This window comes from Stenella coeruleoalba, assembly GCF_951394435.1.
Source record: "Stenella coeruleoalba genome assembly, chromosome: 19".
NCBI classification, from domain to species: Eukaryota; Metazoa; Chordata; class Mammalia; order Artiodactyla; family Delphinidae; genus Stenella; species Stenella coeruleoalba.
In genome coordinates, this window is record NC_137165.1 from 43,151,416 (window position 1) to 43,172,322 (window position 20,907).

Genomic DNA, 20,907 nt, shown 5'->3' on the forward strand with positions numbered 1-20,907 from the left:
ACACACACACACACACACACACACACACTCTGAAGCAGACAGGCGGGGGCAGTCACAGACGCAGGGAGGGGCTGGCAGACGGGGCACAGACAGCTGTGAGACTGACACAAGCAGCTCCCTCCCTTCCACAGCCCCTTGTCTCTTTCCTGCTCCCCTTTCACTCTTAAAAAGTTGTTCCTGCACAGCCTGGAAACTGCAGACTGGGGAGAGGGAAGGGTAAAGGTGGAAAGATAGCGGGGAGGATGCAGGGGTGGTGATCAAGGGCTGGGGCGGACGGGGCACCTTTTTGTAACCAGCACTGGACTCCTCCAAGTCGGGCCCCTCCTCAGCACCACTCTCGCCCTCCTCATCCTTGACCTGGATGCAGTCCTCCTCCTCCTCCTCCTCCTCCTCCTCCTCCTCCTCCTCCTCTCCCTCCTCCTCCTCCTCCTCCTCTTCCTCCTCCTCCAGGTCTTCCTGTGTGCTCTCACTCTCCGTGGAGCCTTCTCGGGGTATGGCCAGGGCCCCCTCCCCCAGGAAGGCCTCCTGCTGCTCTGTCAGCTCCTCCTCTGTCTCCTCGGGGTGGGTGGTGGGCTGCCGTGGCAGCTCCCCAGTCTTGGTGAGGATCTAGGAGCAGAGCAAGGAGGCACGTCAGCTGGGAGGGGGCGCAGCTGTGCAGCCTGCGGCCCAGGAGGTTCTATCCTTCCCTCCTCTCTCCCCGGCAGACAGCCGCCCAGCCCATACAGACCTTTGATGTGAATCAGAAAAAGGCAAGGCGGCTCCTCTGATGCAGCCTGGGGAGTGGCCTGGGTGTCAGCCCCCTGCCAGCCCCCTGCCAGCCCGGCACCCTCTGTGTCCTGACCCCAGCACGGCCCCGGATGTTTGCTTCTCCCGGCTCACCTTGCCCAGCTGCAGCTGCTGCTGCTTCTGCTTCTCTAGGAACTGCTGGTGCTGCTGCTGCATGACCAGCTGCTGCAGGGCCTGGGGGCTCTGGGGCAGCGGCGAGGACTGAGTGCGGCTCAGGGGCCGGTGCCGAGGGAGCTTGCCCACCGTCCGCATGCTGGTGGCCACGCGCTCACCCGTCACCAGCGGGGACTGCCCGTGGAGCGGCACTGTGGAGGTGGTGCGGGGAGGGGAGTAACCATCACTGTCAGGGCACCAGGCTCCCACTCCCACCCCGAGACTCTCCCCCTTCTGGAACAGCGCCGCCTCCATACTCAGGAGAAACCCGCGAGGGGCCTGGAGCACCCTGTCCCCAAACCTGAACCCCATTCTTCCTCCTCCCCACAACTGAACAGTCTCGCAGCTCAGAGCCACCACCTCCGGCAAGACGTCCTGGATTCACTTACGAGCACGTATAGTCTCGGGCCCTCCGTGTGCATGAACAATGACTAGTTCTCCCCAACTGCAAGACCTCCCTGATCATGGACATGGATCCCACCCAGCTGGGAAGCCTGGAGGCCAGGATCACGTGTCTTTTAAGCAGGACCTCTTCTGATGCCACCAGCTACTTATGGGCTGACTGTCCAAAGCCGCGCTGTCCAATCCCATAGCTGCCAGCCACACGTGACCACTGAGCACTTGAAACATGGCCTGTCTCAACTGAGATGTGCTCTAAGTATGAAATACGCACCAGATTTCAAAAGCGGTATGAAACAAAGTAAAATGTTTCATTGCTAACTCTTCATATTCATTTCATGCTCAAATGATAGTATCCTAGATACTGAGTTAAGTATATGTTATTAAAACTAATTTCACCTGTTCCTTTTTACATTTTTTAACGTGGCCACTAGAACACTTTAAAGTACACATATGGCTTGTATTATATTTCTACTGGACAGCACTGCTCTGGAATGTGAGCTCCATTACGACGGCAGAGTTCGGGAACAGTGCCTGGCCGGCTGTAGGTTCTCAATAACGTCTGTAGAATATGGAAGAAATCAATGATGCCATGGAGGGGAGCTGTGACAGGGCTGGTGAGTATCCCTGGCTACTTCTCCCTGGCAGTTGGTCCTTCCTTGAGCCCTCAGAATGGGGGGGGGGGCCTGACACCCCCTCCTTGGACAGCTGCCCGCCCACTCACCAGCAATGAGGGTGCTCTGCTGCCGGGCCTGCTCCAGCAGCAGCACATGCTGCAGCAGGGAAGCATGCCCGTGGGGGCTGGTGTCGCCCTCCAGTGCCACGCCCAGCAGGCAGCCGGGGATAGAGGATGTGCTCATGAACTTGCCCGTCAGTGCACCACCCTGCCGCAGGGACTGGAGGGCCTGCCTCTCGGCCTCCTGCTGCGTCGAAAGCTTTGGGGAGGCCTGGGGAGAGGAGATGGAGATGAGGGAGGGATTTATACTGCCCCCAGTCCTGCCGACTTTGGACCAGCATCCCTCACCTACCCTCTGCCCACCCCCAGCTCTGGGGGAGGGCCATCTGATCTCCATCAGGACCCTGGGAGGACAACAGCCCCAGCCGGGGACATCCAGGACCGAAGACCTCAACACCAGAGGGAGGACACGGTATGTGCCCCGTACTTACGGTGAGGTGCGAGTTGGTGACAGTGACCGTGGCCTGCAGCCCTAGGGAGATGTTGGGCAGAGAGGGAGACGTGTAGAGGCTGAACTGGTTGGGGGAGCTGTCCAGAGGGAGGGCCCGGTGCTGGGGGAGCATCTGGGGAGCAGTTGGGAGAGACAAGCATGAGAGCAGGCAAAGGGGGGCCACCTGGGGCCAAGGCTGAGGGCTCTGAATGGCGCCCCGCTTCCTGCACCAAGCCCCACCTTGGGGGGGACTGAGAGATAAGAGCCCTTCAGAGGCCCGTGGGACAGATCCCACTTCGGGGCAATAGGTCCCTCTAGCCTGTCCACGCAGGCAGAGGGTCCCTGCTGGGCACGCTCAGCCAGACAGACTGGACGGGACAGAAAGCAGCGCTGGCCCACCCGCCCAGCCCTTGGCAGGCCTGTACCTCGGTGGGGATGTTGGGGACTGAGCCAGTAAAGCCATTCTCGGCGATGGTGCTGTGGGAGCTGTTAGGAGAGCTGGGGCCGGAGCCTGGCGCGCTGTTGCACACGGCTGCCGCTACGGGAGAAGTGGCTGTCACCTGGGCCTGCTCGGAGCCACCCCCCACTCCCCGGCCCTCAGAACAGGGACAGGAGAGGAGCCCTCACCTCCAGGCCCGGCACCTGTGATCTCAACAGCTCTCTTCTTAAAGGTGCTAATGACAGTCCCGTCCTTGCGACGCAGGAGGGGACTGCTTCTCCGCTCGGCCACCTTCTGCTTTAGCCTCGAACGTACTTTTAAGTTGGGTTCGGAGGCTGGGGAGAAGGCAGCCGGGGCTCAGACACACGCACACAAACGGACACACCTGCGGCCTAGCCTGGCCCCTCCACATTCCCACCTCTGCCCACCCCCCCACCCATACCCTGGGAGACCAGGTTGTACTCACTCACCTGTTTTGCGGAGGGGGAAGTCATCACGGCTGTCGTAGGGCCCAAGCAAAGGCAGTTTGTAGGAGGGAGGCGTCCCAGGGGGGCCGCTCTGGGGAGGGGAACTCTGGTCCAAAGAAGCATGGTGGGCTCCCCTGCAGGGTGGAGGGAGGGGAATGGAAACAGATGTAGGTTATCACCCAGGCAGCTGGACCGGCCACCAGCAATCTACATTTATGAAACATCCGCTGCATATGGGGATAGGAAATGGATCCTGGGGAGGGCAGCGAGGAGACAAACAGGGGTGGGAGTCTCGTCTCCTAGGAGAGGTTACAGGGCCCCTATATGGCTTCAGGCCAGGAGCCCCTTGCCATCCTGCAGCCAAGCAGCCCCTGAGCAGGACACCTGTGCAACCCGTGCCTGCCGAGGGCCATTACCAGCATTTGGGATGCTGTGGGAGGGAATGGTTGAGGCCGCCTGGTGTGGGCTCCTTTGACTTCGACAGGAGGAATTCCTGGAGCCTCAGCTTCACCTCGGTGCTGGCGATGGCACCTGCGGGACAGGGCACAGCTGACCAGGGAGCTTGGGGCCAGGTCCCCACAGCTGGGAGGCGTGGGGCGGGGCAGGAGTCCCAGCTGGCCCCGGGCGGCCCCAGGCCTTACTCTCTTTGCTCTTCTCCTTGTTTCGCAGGATGAGCAGCTGCTGCTCCAGCCGCTGCTTCTCCAGCTCCTCCTGCCGTTGCTGCTCCCGCTGCCGCTGCTGCTCCAGCTCCTGCTGCCTCTTGGCTGCCAGCATCTCCTGCTGCTGCTGCAGGGGCGCAGGGGGAGCGAGGCTGGGTGAGCCGGGTCCGGGCGGGGGTCAGAGGTCTGGGTGGCCCCCCACCCCCGCGCCCTCCCTCGCTCACCTTGAGGTGCTTCTGCAGCTGGACCTCATGCTGCCGGGTCAGGTGGTCGTGCTGTTTCTGGAACTCAGCGAACAGGAGCTGCTTCTGCAGCTGCTGCTGCTGCTTGAGCGCCAGGAGCTCCTGTTGTAGCTGCTGCTCCCGCAGCGCGGGGTCCACGGGGCCTGCCAGCGCACCCCGCAGCTCCACGGGGCTGGGGCTGCCTCCTCCCCCGCCCCCCATGGAGCTGGGCATGGCTCCTGGCAGCACCGGCTTCACCTCCACTGCGGGGAGAAGAGACAGGAAGGGGTCGGTGAGCCATCCCAGACCCCACCGGGCCCTGGCCGCTATGCCTGGGGCCCAGAAAGCTACCAGGCAGGACTACTAGACCCAAAGAGAATGGGGGAGGGGGGAGTCAAATCCCTCTGCTCTGTGGATACAACCTTCTGCCTTAAATAGATGAGATCGAAGCCATGAACTTCACTAAGAAAACGTGCAGGGCTTCCCTGGTGGCGCAGTGGTTAAGAATCCACCTGCCGATGCAGGGCACACAGGTTCGAGCCCTGGTCCGGGAAAATCCCACATGCCGCAGAGCAACTAAGCCCGTGCGCCACAGCTACTGAAGCCCGCGTGCCTAGAGCCTGTGCTCCGCAACAAGAGAAGCCACCGCAGTGAGAAGCCCGCGCACTGCAATGAAGAGTAGCCCCTGCTCACCGCAACTAGAGAAAGCTCGCATGCAGCAACGAAGACCCAACACAGCCAAAATTAAATAAATAAATTTATTAAAAAAGGAAAAAAGAGAGAAAACATGCATAAGCAAAGCAGGGTACCTGGAAGATCACGAGTGTTCAACGAAGAATATCGTCATTGATAGTTAAGGCCACTGAGCATTTTATGTGAGTTACTTTAGTGATAAGGAAATTGAGGTTTAGAGAGGTGTAAGTAACGTGACCAAAGACATACAGCCAGGTGATCAATGAACCAAGATGTGATTCCAAACCCTATACTTTTTTTGTTTGTTTGTTTGTTTTTTTGTGGTACGCGGGCATCTCACTGTTGTGGCCTCTCCCGTCGCGGAGCACAGGCTCCGGACGCGCAGGCTCAGCGGCCATGGCTCACGGGCCCAGCTGCTCCGCGGCATGTGGGATCTTCCCAGACCGGGGCACGAACCTGTGTCCCCTGCATCGGCAGGCGGACTCTCAACCAATGCGCCACCAGGGAAGCCCCAAATCCTACACTTTTAACCACCGTCCTTCCTGTGCCTCCTCCCCCACCTCTCAACACCACACAATCCCCGCCAAGAGGCCTATAGACTACAGGAGAAACCGAGGCACAGACGTTAGTTCTAGAACTAACGTGGCTAGCAGCCAGGGATCTCACTAAGCCCAGGAGAGGCCTGTGGAGAGCCTCTGGGCATCCCTATCTGTTCCCCTTTTCTCTGCCCCACACTCAGCTAGGGCAGATGAGGCAGGCAAGAGAGGCTATGGGAATACGGGGTGGGGTGGGAGCAGGAGACCGCAGGAAAAGGGGGGGGTGCAGGGCTGCACCAAACCAGGGACAGGAGGGGGCTGGGAGTCAGACTTGCTTCCTTTGCTGGATTATCTCCTTTCAACAGTTTTATTGTAATTACCCTGAAAATGCCGCTATATATAGAGTGAGCCAAACAGCAGCTGTGCCTGGGGGGAGGGGGGAAGAGAGAGAGAATGGGCGGGCAGGCGCGGGGAGGAGGTGGGAGGAGGAGACAGGAAAGGAAAGGGAATCAGACAGGAAGGAGGGTAATGGCAGGGGGGGCTGGCTGGAGCCAAGGCAGAGATCTCAGAACTCCAGTCCCAGGGAGAACCCGCGGGGAAAGGGGAAAGGGGTGGAGGGACTTGCTGGGTCCCAAGACCTTGCGTCCAGGCCCCCATGTGGACCATGGACCAAAGGGCCCCAGGAAGTGGCAAAAGATTCCAATGTGTTTATGGGAAAGATGGGTCTCGACCTCTTGATCCCTGTATACTGTCCTCTGGTCACTGACTGTCACTCTCCACCACTGCCCTATGGTTGCCAGGGCAACTGGGCAAACACCACGCCAGCAGGGAGCCCCAAGCCCAGCCCACACCCCACAAAGCCTCCTGACGCCTGCAGGAAAGGGAAGGCAAGCTACCCACTGCCTGGAAAGGAGGAAGTGAGAGAGGCAGGGCCAGACCGTCTTGTTTCTTTTCCACTTCTTTCTCCAAAGACAGCCCTCACTTTCCCCACTCCAGCCCAGGGAGGCCACAGGGAGCTGGGCAGACTTTCCGGTGGCAAGGAGGCCCACTCCAGCCCAGGCCTGCAGAAGGAAAGACCCCACCATCCTGATGGCTGCCGGTGTCCCCTGCCCTCGCGAGCAGGCCTCTGCCCAGGCCCCCACTGCCATCTCTTATCAGGAGTGGAGAGGGAGCCGGGAGGGGGGCTAAGGGCTGATAAGAAAGGCTCCCACACCCACTGCAGTCTGTGAGCCTGGATCTCTCCAGGGAGCCTGCACTGAACAAGTGTCCCCCCAAGGCAGGGACAAGGCCTGCTGAAGGCCAAGGCCATGCTACCCTCATGGCTGAACATGGCTCCTGGGACCCATTGGAGATGGGAGAGGGAAGGTGGCCTGAGCAGAGTTATCTTTCATGCTCCCCATTAGCCCTTCTTCCCCCAGCACTGCCGGGCACATTCCTCTGTGGTTTGCCCGCCAGCCACACTGACGACTCTGCGGCCACAAGGCCAGAGCCACATCTGCAGGAGTGGCCAGATGTGACCAGGAGGGTGGGGTCCATGTCCTGCCCCAGCACCAGGAGAAAAGGCCCTGGGAAACTACAGAGGCCCTTTCTGGAGGTGGCCGGCCCTGTCCAGGGTGCAAAAGTAGGGTGGCAGCAAGGACCCAGCAGCCAGCCTCAGGTGTCCCCAGCCCTGGAAACACTCAGCAAGGTCCCGGGCTGGCCGCAGTGTTATCTGTTCCTAGGCGAGGCTGGCTTGGCCCACGGCACTCTGATCACTCAGCCAAGGTGGACAGGCTTCAACCTGCTGCTCCCGGCAGTGCCGGGGCTGTGGGAGCCGGATGCCAGCCCGCCTGCCCGCCCAGGGAAGGGCAGGGGTCCAAGTGCTCCTGGCTCCCAGCAGATAACCCTGCTTGGGCTGGAACTGCCGCCAGCAGTGCTGGCTTCCCTTGCAGGAGCCCTGCAGAGAGGGCGCGGGCTCAGGCGAGGGGACTCTCCCACCAGGGCTCCTGCACAGCCGCTGCCACCGCTGCCACCGCGGCAGAGGTGCTAGGTCCTGTGCTGCAGTCGCAGCCTCAGTCCCATTGGTATGCAGGTGGCGGGGCGGCCGGCGGGCTCTGCCACACAGCCTTGTTCCCACACAAGCAGGAAGCACGAGCGACTGGGAATATTAATCTGCAGGCCCTGTGGGGCCTGGACAGGATGCAGCAGCCCGTGGGTCTGCAGGTAGTAGCCCAGCTCCATCCAAGATGGAAGGGGCTGCGGCTGGACAGCTGGAGTCAGGGAAAGGGTGGGGGGAGGCACAGAGCCCCCCAAATGCAGTTTTCTGGGCATGACACCTGGAGTGTGGCTGGCCTTGCTCCCCTCGAGGATCTGTGCCCTCTGCAAGCTTAGCATGAGCAGAGCAGGTGGTAGTGGCTGCCTTGAGAACCAAGCACCTGGAAGGGGAAATGGGAGTGTCATGATAGGAGGAGGCTCTCGACCGCCTCCTGGTGGACTGAAAAAGGTGGCAGGACCTCTGGAAAGGGAAGAAAGTAGATGGAGGACAGGCTGGGGACTCTGGCCAGCAAAGGCCTGGGAAGGGGTCACATGGGAGGGCACGGCATCCTACCCCAGGGCTCCTCCTGACAGAGAGCTGCAGAAGTGGAGAGGAAGCCGGTAACTGACCCAGGGACCTCCTGCAGAGGCAGACAGAAGGGTTCAGGTCTGCCCGCTCCATACTCCTCCCCTTCCGGGAACTCTGACCCTGCCTCCTGGGAGCTGTGGCCTTAGGAACTGGCAGCAAGAGCATCCTGTCCTCCAGCCTTCGGAAGGACTAACCAACACTGCCTCCCCGGAGAAGCCCCGGCCCAGGCAGCTGGGTAGGCAGCCATCAGAAGGGCCCCGCACACACCAGGCTCTGGCTTAGAGCAGACCACTCTGCCCAGCTCATGGGTACAACTGAGCAGCGCCAGTGATACTTCAGTGACACTTCCTTCCCATCTAGCTGGGCCTCCGATCTCTCCATGAGCCCCACTGCCCCATCAGCCCAGCGGGGGCTCCCACAGCAGATTCTCTGGGCAGTACAGCCAGGGATATCCTGACTCCTCGGGGCGGGGGCGGGGCCGGGGGGGGGGGAGGATGACGCAGGTGCTGACAGGGTAACCTCTGGGATGACTGCCAGCACAGACTTAGACTAAAAAGAGAGTGTCCAGGCAAAGGGACACTGCCCCCCGAGCAGACAAGGGGTTCTAGGACACCAAGAGCAGGTTTTCAGCAGCACCTTTGGGAAAAGGGTTCAAAATAAAAACCAAGGTCAAGCCTTCCTCCTTGCTCTGAACACAGCACAGGCCATGCCCCAGCTCCCAGCCTTCTCTTGGAGAAGTCACCAACTCCAGTATCCCTGTGACCCAAACCCTAGCAGCAAGGAAATGGTACCTTGAGTTCCCCCTGGAGAAGCACCAGAGTGGGTAGACTGACCTGGCTGACCTAAGCAGCTTAACAATTGGCTCTAAAAAGACCCTGCTCCCAGAAGCCACCAGCCACAGAAGGCTGGGGGGAGGAGGGGAGCCAGGGTACACAGAGTTTGAGGGAGGGGTGTATTAAGCGGTTTGGAATGTCTACACAGGATGAAAACGAGGCCTCTGCAGATAAGCCCTGGATCTGAAGAGCTACCCCCAACAACAAGAGCGAAGAGGGAGAAAGGGGAGGGACCATCTGCTTCAGCTGCCTCGTGTCACAGACAAGGAAACCAAGCCTCTCAGGGACTCAAACCCAGGTGTCCTGGCTCCCAGCTCAGGCGGGCTCCGTCTGAACACTAACCTATGCAGTGCTAACTCCAGTGCGGGGCATCCTGGGTGCTCAGCAAGAGCCAGCCTGGCCCCTCTGGAGAGGCAGCAGGCTGGCAGCCCACCCTAGAGGGCAGTGCCTTCCACCAGCACCCAGGCCCTCCGGAGCTCCCTCAGCAGTCTGGGGTGTCAGCAGCTTCCTTAAATGTCAAATGACCTCGTTCTGTTCCTCTGGAGAATGGGAAAAGGCTCTTGTCCCCTTGCTGGCCTTGAGGGATTTTGGAAGGAGGCAGGGAACAGCATTTCACACTCCTCCCCATGACGCCGATGACCCCTCCCCACCAAGGACGGTTTCCCATGATCTATTTCTGGGCTCTTACGTGACTAGGGAGGCCAATTTAGGCTCGACAGGTTCTACCACAATGCAGACAGTATTTCCACATGTGCGAGCTGGGGATGACGCTCACCTAGCAATTTTCCCAACTCCCCATGCAGCGCAAGCCAACACGCATCACGTAATTGGTTAAGAGCGAGGGCTCTGGAATAAGAGAACACCAGGGTTCAAGTCGGCCTCTGCCACTTCCCAGGGCAAGAGACCAAGCCCCTCCTTGTGCTACGTGCGGGCATCTGTGAAATGGGAGGAAGAACAGCACCCACCTCCCAGAGCTGCTAGGGCTCCGGAGAGATAACACGTGCAGTGGGGCTTGGCGCAGAGCCTGGGAAAATCTCAGGAGGCACTAGTAGAGGCTATTAATGGCTGACATTTGTGTGTGTCCTGGACCCCTCTGGCGGTCTAGTGAAGCCTAAGCCCTCTTAGCGCTCTCATTTCAGACCGTCCCAAGGTCACTCTGTGGTCCTGTCCCAATCAAAGCCCTTCCAGTGGGCCCCACACAAGCTGGAGCAGCCGGCAGCTGGATCCTAGCGCAGGAGGAGGCATCCCTGGGGAGAGCCTCCTCCCGATGGCAGCTCTTCCTAGCCTGTCTCTCCGGCCTCCCCTGCCTTGTTAGCTCCAAGAAGGGCCACCCTGTCCTCTGAGGCTCAGCCCACAGCGGTGGGATCCCTCAGTCCCTTAAAAGCATTACTTAACACAGGTGAACACAAGCTTTGGTCCCTGCTCTGGGGCCCCAGCTCCCGGCAGTCAGAAAGCCTTTCCAGGTATCTAACTTCGCTGTGCCTGCTGCAGGCAACACCCCTCTCCCCAGGACCATTCTACATCCACCTGGGGCCAGGACTCGGGTGACCCGAAGCCCCTCTTAGGCGGAAGCAACGTGAAACTGATGTCAAAGACTCAGAATGTCACTGAAGGGAGTGCCAGCCGGATCAGCCACTCAACTCCCCCAGCTGACAGAGGAGGAAAGCAAAGCCAGAGATGGAAGAAATTCATCCAAAGTCACCTGGAAAGGAGGCAGAGGAGCCGGGGCTTAACCCTGGGTCTTCTGGTTCTCTCTTGCCTCCCACCAAAACCCAGGAGAAATCTTGAAGGCTATTCCTGAACTTAATGACAGCAGGGAGACAAACTCCGTATGAAGGATCCAGGGATCTAGATGGGAGACCTGGTTGGCCCCAGAACCCCAGAGCCAGGAGTGCAGGGGAAAAGGGGGCCAAGTGAACGGAACCCCCAGAAACCTTGAGGTAGACTGTGCCTCTCAAGGACCTTAAGCTTAAGGGATGCAGAGCCCTGGCGGAAGGCACAAAGCATCTCTCACCGGCAAAAACAGAGTCAGTCACTGGTCTTGAGCAGCTCTCTGGAGGAGAAGCAGACTCACTTCTCCCAGCCCAGCCATTTCCAGGAAACACTTGGGCACTGAGCTAGAGGCAATTAAAAGACACACTAACCATTCAAAGTCTGCAGATGTCGCTGGGACTGCTCGCTCCACACCTGGGGTGGACAGCAGGGGCTCCAGGGCAGGAGCTCTGCCTGCACTACTCCCCGAACACAGCCCAGCCCAGAGCGTCCAGCAGAGCGCCCTGTCCCCCTGGCCACTTGTCATAATCCCCTGCCCCGCTGGGATTTAGACACCTGCTCCCCAGTGTCTTAAGACATCCTCCGTCTCCAGACTGCCAGGCTGCTGGGAGCTGGATTTGAATCTGACTGAGGCAACAGCCTCCCTCCCTCTGCAGCTGGCCTTCTCCCAAGAGTCCCAAAGCCCATCGAGGCCTTCTAGGGAGACGGGTGACATCCACGGGCAGGCTGCTAGGCCCCATGACCCCTGTCCATAGGACCCCTGCCCATACTCCAAGCATGGTCTGAGCCTACTCACATCAAAATCATCTGAGATGTGTTAAAAATGCTGGTTCCCGGGCTGCCCTACGGAATCCGAACCTTGGGGTGGGGGGGTAAGGCTTGGGAATCCTAATTTTAATAGCTCCCCTCGGTAACTCTGTGGCAACGGAAAGTTTGAGAACTACTTTCTCACAGTGTCCCCCGCTGGCGGCATTTCTGCTGCCAACCTGACAGCTGTTACAGCTGTGTGCGTGGACACGGTTAATCTGATTTCCTGTCTGGCAGCTGTGCAGCAGGGAAGGGACAGCTGAGGGTCTCAAAAACAAGAAGAGGGGATGGGGTAGGGGGGGATGGGGGCAGGGGAGGCTGTCTGAATGGGACAGGGTGTTCAACTTTGTTCCTGAGCCCGCTTCTCCCGCCTTGGGCCGAAATCCCTACAGGGAGGGAAACAGCAGATCCAGCAGCCCCCAGTATTGGTAGAAAACAGTCTCCTCCCAGAAACCTCAGGAGCCCCCCAAGACCAGAATGGTCTCTCTTGTCGAGGAGCACAAACTTTGGAAGCAACAAAGGCAGACCCACCACATAAGGTTGTGCAGGCTGTGTACTGCACAAGGGCACCCAACTGAAGGGGCAAGTTGGGGGCTGAAGTCTAGCCCATGCTCCCAGTGCTAAGCCATGCACTCTGGCTTGAGGATACAGCCACCTGGAAGAAGGGCCGCCTTTAAGACATTTGTCCAGGGAAGCTCTTGTACGGGTTAGACGTCGCCCTACACAAAGCCCCGAGTCGGAAGCCCAGCCATCATTTACTCTGGGACCTCGCGCAAGTTCCTTAACTTCTCAGATCCTCCTCAATTGTAAAACATAGCTATTAATACCTTTCCGAGGGAGATAAGGTAAGGAAAGCACCCTAATACCCATCATTTAGTAGATTATAATATTAATTCCCCTCCCACCCCAGTCTCGCACTTCCGACCTACCCACACCCCTATGCCTACACACCCACCTACCTAGCCAAGCTTGGAATGGTATGAAGAACGTGAATAAGAATATCCAGGGGGAAACCTCAATACCAAAACCAAACCCCAAGGCACTTCCATAGCATCCCTTCCTGGCATAAGCGGGATTCACACCCTCCCTCACTGGGGAAAGAAGACTCCTCCTCCACGCCTGCTTTTAACATCCTACACGTTGCCCAAGCAGCAGCGCGCTGCCCAGTCCAGGCCAGAAGGAAATCCAAGGTCCAACAGAAGGGAGGCAGGGGATCCCCCAGCACCGCATCTCTGGGAAACCCTCACCAGAGTTCAAGCTCCTGGGCTCCCCGAGCCGGGACCGAGCCTGTACGCGAGGGGTGTCCACTGTGTGCTGGGCTGTTGCGGGAGGAGCCAGGCAGAGACCCCATCTATCAAGGAAGACCTGACGGCACTAGCAGAAGCTGTGTTTTGTCCCCGTCCTCAAGCAGGAACAGAGGCGAGCACCCCACATCCTTCGTGGGCTCGCCTGCCAAGACTCTGGCTCACCCACCAGGGCAACTTACCATATCTGTCTATTCACCTAGAGGGCCAAGCCCCAGAATAGAGCCCAGGAATCCTGCTGTGAACCCTGGATGCCAGTCCCCTCAAGCAACATTCATTCATCCATGTGCCAGGCACTGTGCTAAGTGCGCACAAGACAGTCCAGAGAGCCAAGGATGCCCCTAAAATAGGGCTCCAAAGACTTACTGCTGGAGCGGGCAGAGAGTTCGGGGCAGACACCCACCGTGGAAAGCCCCTTTTCCACAAACCCTCCGGCTGGGGAGGCCTGGCAACACACACGGCCCAAGAAGCGTCCCTGGACACCTGCTTTTTTAGCCACAGGCTTTTGCATCCTGTCTGGAGACTGATCAAGAGATGGAGAGAGGAGGTGGCGGGGGAGGGTTGGGGGGGGAACACCAGGCTGCCTGGCCCTCATGGCCGTGTTTATCCGGGGTGGATTTTTTTTTAACCCAAAGGTTAAAGCGTTTCTATTTGAAACATCTATTTACATTCCAGAGTCCAAAAAAAAAAAACAAGGCAGCCGAGCTCCAGGCCTATATCTGTCCCCAGCCGCGTCACAGACACAGCATCAGAGCTGCGCAGGGGGAACATTCTTAGCCCTCTCCCCGAGCCGCTGAGGTGACTCACGCCTCCCTCCTGCCAGCATGGACCACGCCACCGCTCAGAAGGCTAGGCAGCGTGCATGTGTCGGGGTGGGGGGTGGGGGGAGGGACTGGCTGGGGGGTGGTCTATGCAGGGACAGGGAGCCTTAGGGAAGTGATGGGATCAGCAGGGTTCCAGCCTGCAAGGACTCTGGGGCCCAACTAGAAAGAGGATGAGAGAACGTGCTGAGGAGGAAACTTCAGGCCAAGCGCCAACTGCTTCTGGGAGGCAAGGGGCAGTGGGGACAGGAGGGGTGGGCTGCTATGGCATCTGCCGAATGGGGCAGAAGCACCCCCCAGGCAGATGCTCTGCACAGTCAGCCCTTTGCTTGGCAAGGGACCACCTTGACTCCCAGAGGCTTCAGGATAGGAGCGAGCAGGCGGGTCTTTAGCTAGAGCTGTGAGCTCCACTAGACCAGGGCTAGAACGGCCCTCTGCGTTTACACCCCTCCCAGGGGACTGTGCAGAGACTCTGCACGGCTGGCCCCAAGGTTCCACCCCCCCCCCATCCCAGGGGCCTGCACGGGCACTCTCAGGGCTGGTCCCCAGGGTTATGCCGCGACCTTAGGAGACTACATGGGCATCCCTGCTCAGGCAGACGGTAGGCTTGGTTTGAAGGCTTTTCCAAATGTTCCCCAAACCTCCATCCTCTCACACATCCCAGTCCAGCTGCAACCTTATCCCTGGACAGCTTAGAGTCAAATCACTGGCACTTACACAGGCACACGGCTCCCACCTTCCAGTTCAAAGCCTGGGACCCACACCCACATATCCAGAGGCAAAGACTCCTCACACATACACACACAGACGCCCACACCCAAGTGCCAAGCCACTGCCAGGAGGGGCCAAGCGGGCATGGATCCAGCAGGCCCCTCCCTAGAGGAAGCATCTTGTGGTGCCGGCCTGGTGGGGAGGCTGTGCCAGGAAGGCCTGATGCTGCCAACAGGTTCCTGGGAGGGAGGGAAGGAGTGGCCTGGCTCTGGGGGACGCCACCCCCAGCCGAGAGCCAAAAAGGTCCCCGCTGAGAAGGTGGGAGGGCTAGGGAGTCCTCAAGCCCTGTGAGCCTGAGTAACATTCCTTCATCCTCATGGGCTGAGGATAAACCAAAGCTTGGGGGGAGGAGAGGTATGGGGGAGCCAGAAGCCAAGGCAGCCAAGGCCCCCAACATCCCAGCTGCCGGCCTCTGCCTACCTCCACCACAACTGCATCAAGCCTCCTCCCCAGGTGTGTGATTCCCAGGGCACTCCTGACCGGGCACCGGCAGAAATCACTGCACTGGACCCTCTGACCCTAAGAACCCAGCCAGAGGAGTGGGGGTAGCCTTTATTCTTATGGACACTCGGGCCGTGGGTTCCTCCCTTGTCCAGGCCCGGGGAGCAGACAGCCTGGAGGCAGGTCACTGACCCACTTCCTCCCCTCTGACCATGGTGCCAACTAGGCCAGGATCCTCTAGTAATCCACAGCCCCCAGCAGCTGATGTCGACCCTGCCTGAGGCCAAAGGGACTCGAAGAGATGCAGCAGAGTGCAGCTGGAGGGCATGGTGGGAGGGCAGGTTTTGGCCCAGGGAGAGCAGGGAAGCCCATCCCGGTAAGCACACCTCCCCTGACTGCACATATCCTCAACAAAGACCTCCAGGAAGATCCAAGCAGGACCCCATCTGGGTGAGACTTGGAGCCAGACGCTCAGCCCCAGAGGCAAGGATGCCCAATGGCAGAGGGCAGGCGGGGACACCGAGGCACTTACCTGCCACAGGGAGGCCATGTAGAGGGGTCCGAGGCAGGATTTCCAAGGATGGTTCCCGGCCTGGCATCCCATCTGCTGAGAAACAGGATTCCGTCTCATAGATGGTCTGCAGCATCTCCACAAGCCCCTGAGCCTTGGGCACCAGCAGCATGCCCGGCAGGGGGCCGCCTGAGGCGGGAGTCGGCCAAAGGGAAGGTGGCTGGGCGGGGCCCTCGCTGCTCAGGGGCTCCCTCAGGCCACTGCTGCTGGGACCCGCGCTGCGGGGAGGTGCCTCATCCGGCCTGGGCACTGCAGGCGGCAGGAGGAGCCAGGAGCCCCGGAGCCACAGGCCCAGCTCCCTGCTAGAGGGGCATCCAACCACTGGCCCTTCCAGAGCTCCCAAAAGCGGGTATGGCTGAGCACTCAGGGGACAGGAAGGGGAGCTGAGCAGGCAGGCGGGCTCTCTGCGTTCCCTCCCAGCCCTGGGTGACAGCTCTGGGCCCGGCTCCCTGCTCCTCCTTCCCGAATGAGCCGCCGGCAGCTGGCAGGAGACTGAAATAGCAGTTGGGGGAGGGCCCTGTCTATAAATAGGTGGAGCATGCTCAGGGAGCCGCCGGCCGGCTGCCAGGAGCCCGGGCCTGGCGGAGGCCCCGAGTGGGGGAGGGGAAGGCGCGTTCCACCCCAGGAGGAAGCGCCAGGCAGGGGGATGGGGACAGGGGAGGGCCTGCATTCAGGGCCAACGCCACAGAGCCGGGTGGCCAGAGCCTGCGCTGGGGAAGGGCACACGCTGGAATACCCACGCATCTGGGAGCAGCTCTGGCGCTGCTCTTGGCAGGCGAGGGGCTAGAGACCAAAAAGCCAGATTTCCTCCTCTATCTGCCCTCTTGCCATCCAGAGCAAGTAAAGGAGCTGGAAGGGTCTGGGAGAGGGTGGCAGACAGGGCCACCTGGCCTAAACTTGCATCTTCCCTGGAGTCCCTCTAACAGCCGACGGATGGGAGTTGATTTAATTTCTGCCCTCTTTCCGAGCTGGGGGGTGGCTCCCCCACCCCCTCAACCGGCAGGGAGACCCCCGAGCAGCAGCTAAAGGGCAGCTCCCTCCTACCCATTAGGGGTGTCACCTCCAGAGGCTGCTCGGCTTCCTTCCAGGGGGCAGGGAGACTCTTCCTGGACGGGCCTCACCCCACCCAGGGAAGGGCACCTGGGAGCACCTGCCCGTTCTCAGAGCACAGGTAGCTCTTCCTGTGGCAGTGTGCCAGGTGTAATGCTAAGAGCAGCACATACATCACCTCGTTTATTCTGCACGATCACCTCAGAAGAGAGGTGCAGACGGGGAAACCGAGGCACAGAGAGATGAAGTCGCTCACCCTAGGTCATACAGCTGTTTCAGTGGTAGGTCTGGGATGTCTGAAGTTCAAGTCTGAGCTCTAACCACCACAGCCCACTGCCTCCTGCACAGGGAGCACACGAAGCTGCCCCAGGGTTTCCATTAACAGGTATAATGACCCCCAGTTCCCAGGCAGGAAGAGACTTGAGGTTGGAGCCCCTTCAGGAAGAGTCAAGGGGCTGCCAGCATCCAGCCCTTCCCCACCAGCCAGCAGCCCCAGGCCTGGCAGAGCAGCCCCGGCTCCTGGGGCCCTGCTGGCACCTAAGGCTAGAGCGCCATGAGGACTGGTGACACCCGCCTACCCAGCCCACTGCTGGCCCATCCCTCCTCCTGAGGTTGTGCCTCCCACTTGGCCCCCTGACCTCACTGGAGCCTTTTAATAGCCTGGTTATTCCTGGGTCTGTGTCCCCCTCCCCCTTCCTGACGTCACAGTGGCTATTTTGGAGCCCCCTCCTGGCCCCCTTTGCCCCCAACTCTAGGCATGGAGCCAGGGACACCTGTCCTCTCCCTGGACTGGATGACCTCACCCTCCTGTCGGGAGCCCAGGAGGAGCTGGCCAACCAAGGTCACAGTAGCTGTGGCTCCCGCCAGCTGGGGATGGCAAAGGGGCCTCCTGCCCTCAGGTGGGGGGATCACGTGGATGGGTAAGGGGCAGAGGTGGGCTTTCCCAGGCCCTAGACTGGCTGGCAAGATGTATGTTGAGGGAGTTGGAGGTCAACAGGAACGAAAACAAAGCTCTGGAGCCTCAGCTTCTCAGCCAGGGCAGACTCCAGAAAACTGGTGATGGAGCAATGCTCCCCACAGGGCTCTGGAGTCGGTGGACATTTCAGGGTAGGTCTGGGGACTTTGCTCAGCACCCCTTGCCCTAATCTCATCCTAGCCAACCAGGCTCTCTCAAGAGCAAGGGAAGGGAAGGTCAAGGTCTCCTTAACAGGTGACAGGCAGCAGACTCAAGGGAACCCAGAAAGCTGGGGGCAGCAGCCCCTCCCAGCCAGGACTCCACCCACCCACGCTAAAAGCAACCAGAAGGGCTGGCTAGCCCTGTCCTGACTCTCTCTGCCTGCCCCAGGCACAGGAGAGTATGGTAGGGCAGCCCTGCTCTGGAAGAGAGGAAATCATCAGTTACAGTGACTCAAAAGCAGGGGCGCCAGAACGTGGAGCAGTCAGAAACCTAAGCAAACACAACTCCCTGTTTAGGAAAGCTGGGAGCACCCAGGAGACTGGGCACCCAGAGGTGGCCAGAGCTGGGGACTCGGGGCAGTTCCCAGCACTACTATGACTTCCAGTAACAGCTTGAAGTGGGAAGTGAAGTGTCAGACACAGCCAGACAATCCTCAGTGTAGTTCCCAGAATCCTCCAGGGGAAGACAGGAGGCCTGGGATGGGGACAAGTGTCTTTTTTTTCCTTCGGAGATTCAAGTCATGCAACAAAGTCTTCCTAATGTCTAACCGCAATCCTCGCTTTCTGGCCCCTCTCCTTGTGGTTCGCGTCTCTTCTCCATCCCCACGCATCTGGCTCTCCCGTGTGTCATCCCACAGACCTTACAGAGCACCCACAAAGCGTGGCTTACAGGGGCCCCGTTGGGAACAGGCACCGACCCCTCCCTGGTGCCGCAATGACCTTGCTCACTCTGCTCCCTCCCCCGAAGGCTGGGCTCAGGCCTCCTAACCCTCTAAACCTGGAGGAGGAGAACCTAATGTGGCTCCTTGAGCTCTCGAAGGCTCCCACTTCCTGGGCTCAAGAGGCTGGAGTGGGGGCCTGACCGAAAAGAAAAAAGCAAAGTCTGCTCTGTGCACAGTAAAAAAGCCAAGGGCTGGCCGGGGAGCACCCCACATGGAGTGTGGGGTGCCAGCTGCCCTGGGGTCCTGGAGATACAGGGCCTGCCTGCCCTCCGGTTCTCTCCTGCCCTTGCAGCCCAGTCATGCTGGAGCCCGTCAGCATCGCCCAGGAGCTGCCATGCGCCAGGTCCCATGCTAGGTGCTGGCTGAACCCTCTCATTTGAGACCGAGTCTGGGAAAAATGTGAGCACCTACTTTGGCATCTTGCACATCCCCTCAGGGTTGAGCCTGCCTCCTCCGGACGCCCCGTGCTAAGCCTTCAATCCCTCTGGAATGATGGGACAGGGGAGGGGAGAGTGGGGCAGATCCTGATCTACAGTGAGCACAGAGGTGTGCCAGGGGGGCATCTAAGTGGAGAAGGGACACCAGAGTCCACTTCCCAGACCCCCCGCCCCACGCCGACTCTGACCCACTTTCTCCGCCTTCCCTGGGGGCTCAGAGGCAGAGCCCAAGGCTGGGAGGCGGGACGCCGAGGTTCCTGGCTCCACCCCACGCCTATGCCCCAGTTTCTCTGGTCACCCAGAAAGGAGGGGGCAGCCAGGAAAGGGAAGGAGAGAAAGTGTGCAGCGAGCTGGGAGGTGCTGGGCCAGCAGGTGTTGTCATGAAGCTTCTCTCCCTCCCAAGCTGGGGCTAAGGAACCTGGCCACCTTCTCTCCTGGGGCCCTGTCGCCCCACAGACTGGCTCGAGCCTCACCCTTGCCCTCTCCTCTGGGCAACAGCATGGAGGACAGGGCGGGCACCAGAGTGGGCCCAGGCTGGCCAGGGGCACAGTCTGTCAGTCCTTCAGTCCCACTAAGGGGAGCAGAAATGAAAATAAAGCCTCGCTCCTCAAGTCCCCCGTTGCCTGAAGAGAAGCCAGCCCCCGGGCAGTGGCCTCCTCAGGGAAGCGGGCAGCCCATCAGCGGCTCTGCCTGTACTCCCGAGACTGCAGGAGAGGCAAATCAGGTCAAACGCTGGCCCTCGGCCCGGCCCAGAGGTAACTGGATCAGCTCCCACTCCCTGGGGAGGACGGGCGAGCCCCAGAAGTAAACCTCTCCAAATCTCTACCTGCCACCCCTCACCCGGAATGTGCTCTCTTACTAACTTGTTTGCTATGAAGGCCGGGATGGACCATCTTCTATTTTTCTTTTCCAAACAGGGAAGTTCCTGCACTGAGAGAAATGGAGGGAAACTGCCCCTCACCCAGGCCTGCCGTTCTGCGCCCTAAGGAGAGAGAAGTGAGTCTCGGGACGGGGTGGGAGGTGCTCAGGGGCCGGGGCACCCAGGCCCCGGGTACTAACCGTTCTCATCCCCACCTCTATCCCCAGCCCCACAGCCTCATGCTCTTCCTGGGGCGCCCTGTGAGGTGTCTACCCGGGATGTGGACATCCAGCTACAATTCGTGGTTTCATTTGACTTCCGTGGAGTCCAAGCATGTGGTTTCCAGGCTTCTGCCAGGCGCCGGACACCCGCAGCCCCAGCCCAGATGCCACCCTGAGCTCTGGGAATGGCAGATGCTGGGCCCCTCGAAGGGGGAGGCTGTGTGGAGGCTGGCCCTCTCCCTGGGCCAGAGCAGCTGGAACTCCACAAGCGGGAGAGCCAGGCCCGGAGCCCCGGGAAAACTCGGTGGGAAAGACTTCAGGGCGCTGCCCTGAACAATGACGACGATCCCAGCTCTGAGGTCTGGCCACAGTCCTAAAACCAGCTTCCCAATCTCTGGCCCCCTCTCTTTATCCCTCCTTCCTGAACACGAGAAGACGGCATCTCCCCCTGCTGGGGGGAGCGGGAAAGCCAGCCAGGAGGCACGGCCAATTCCATAGGCCCCACTCTGGAGGCCCCTCCTGGCCCAGCTCAGCGCAGATGGATACCTCCAGCCCCTGCCAGCCCTGGCACCAGTGGCTACAAGGGGGGACTCGGACCACCTGCATGTGGAAAGGCAACCCACTGACCTGATCTATCTGAGGCTGATTACCTCAGCCTTTCACTGTAAGGGAAGAAAATCCCAAAGCTGGAAGACGTCCTCCCCACGCCACCAACGGATGCCTCTGGGAGGCTCCTGTTCCCTTGGCCAAGGGTTAGACCCCAGGCCCGGTGTGACTGGAAGTGGCTCCTGGACAGGTCAGCATAGTAGCTCAGAGGAAGGGAGCGGTTGGCACCCCTGCCGGGCACAACTGACCCTGCAAGGGGCAGTGTCCAGCTGAGATGGCCGAGGGGTTGATGAGAACCCACCAGGCCTCTCCTTCCCTTCGCCAGCCCCACCTCAGAGGAGGAAGCAGGAAGTCAGGGCAGCCCCCCTCCAGCACCAGAGTCACACAGACCTCT

At 60.0% G+C, this 20,907-nt stretch overlaps 1 protein-coding gene across 4 annotated transcripts in view; it reads right to left on the reverse strand.

Annotated features, from left to right (window-relative positions):
- Nucleotides 1-20,907, reverse strand: part of HDAC5 (histone deacetylase 5) — a 34,709-nt gene that overhangs the window by 6,638 nt on the left and 7,164 nt on the right. For 2 of the 4 annotated variants that reach the window (XM_079905829.1, XM_079905832.1), the window contains exons 1-11: nucleotides 15,404-16,408; nucleotides 4,294-4,553; nucleotides 4,052-4,196; nucleotides 3,827-3,941; nucleotides 3,414-3,544; nucleotides 3,132-3,278; nucleotides 2,930-3,042; nucleotides 2,506-2,637; nucleotides 2,063-2,285; nucleotides 880-1,091; nucleotides 283-606 (exon numbers count right to left, since the gene is read on the reverse strand). In XM_079905829.1, coding sequence (XP_079761955.1) covers nucleotides 283-606; nucleotides 880-1,091; nucleotides 2,063-2,285; nucleotides 2,506-2,637; nucleotides 2,930-3,042; nucleotides 3,132-3,278; nucleotides 3,414-3,544; nucleotides 3,827-3,941; nucleotides 4,052-4,196; nucleotides 4,294-4,553; nucleotides 15,404-16,112 — 2,511 coding nt within the window. In that variant the 5' untranslated portion in view covers nucleotides 16,113-16,408. Of the gene's footprint in view, nucleotides 1-282; nucleotides 607-879; nucleotides 1,092-2,062; nucleotides 2,286-2,505; nucleotides 2,638-2,929; nucleotides 3,043-3,131; nucleotides 3,279-3,413; nucleotides 3,545-3,826; nucleotides 3,942-4,051; nucleotides 4,197-4,293; nucleotides 4,554-15,403; nucleotides 16,409-16,748; nucleotides 16,825-20,907 lie in introns of those variants that run through there. The other 2 variants (XM_079905831.1, XM_079905830.1) reach the window with 2 other exon arrangements.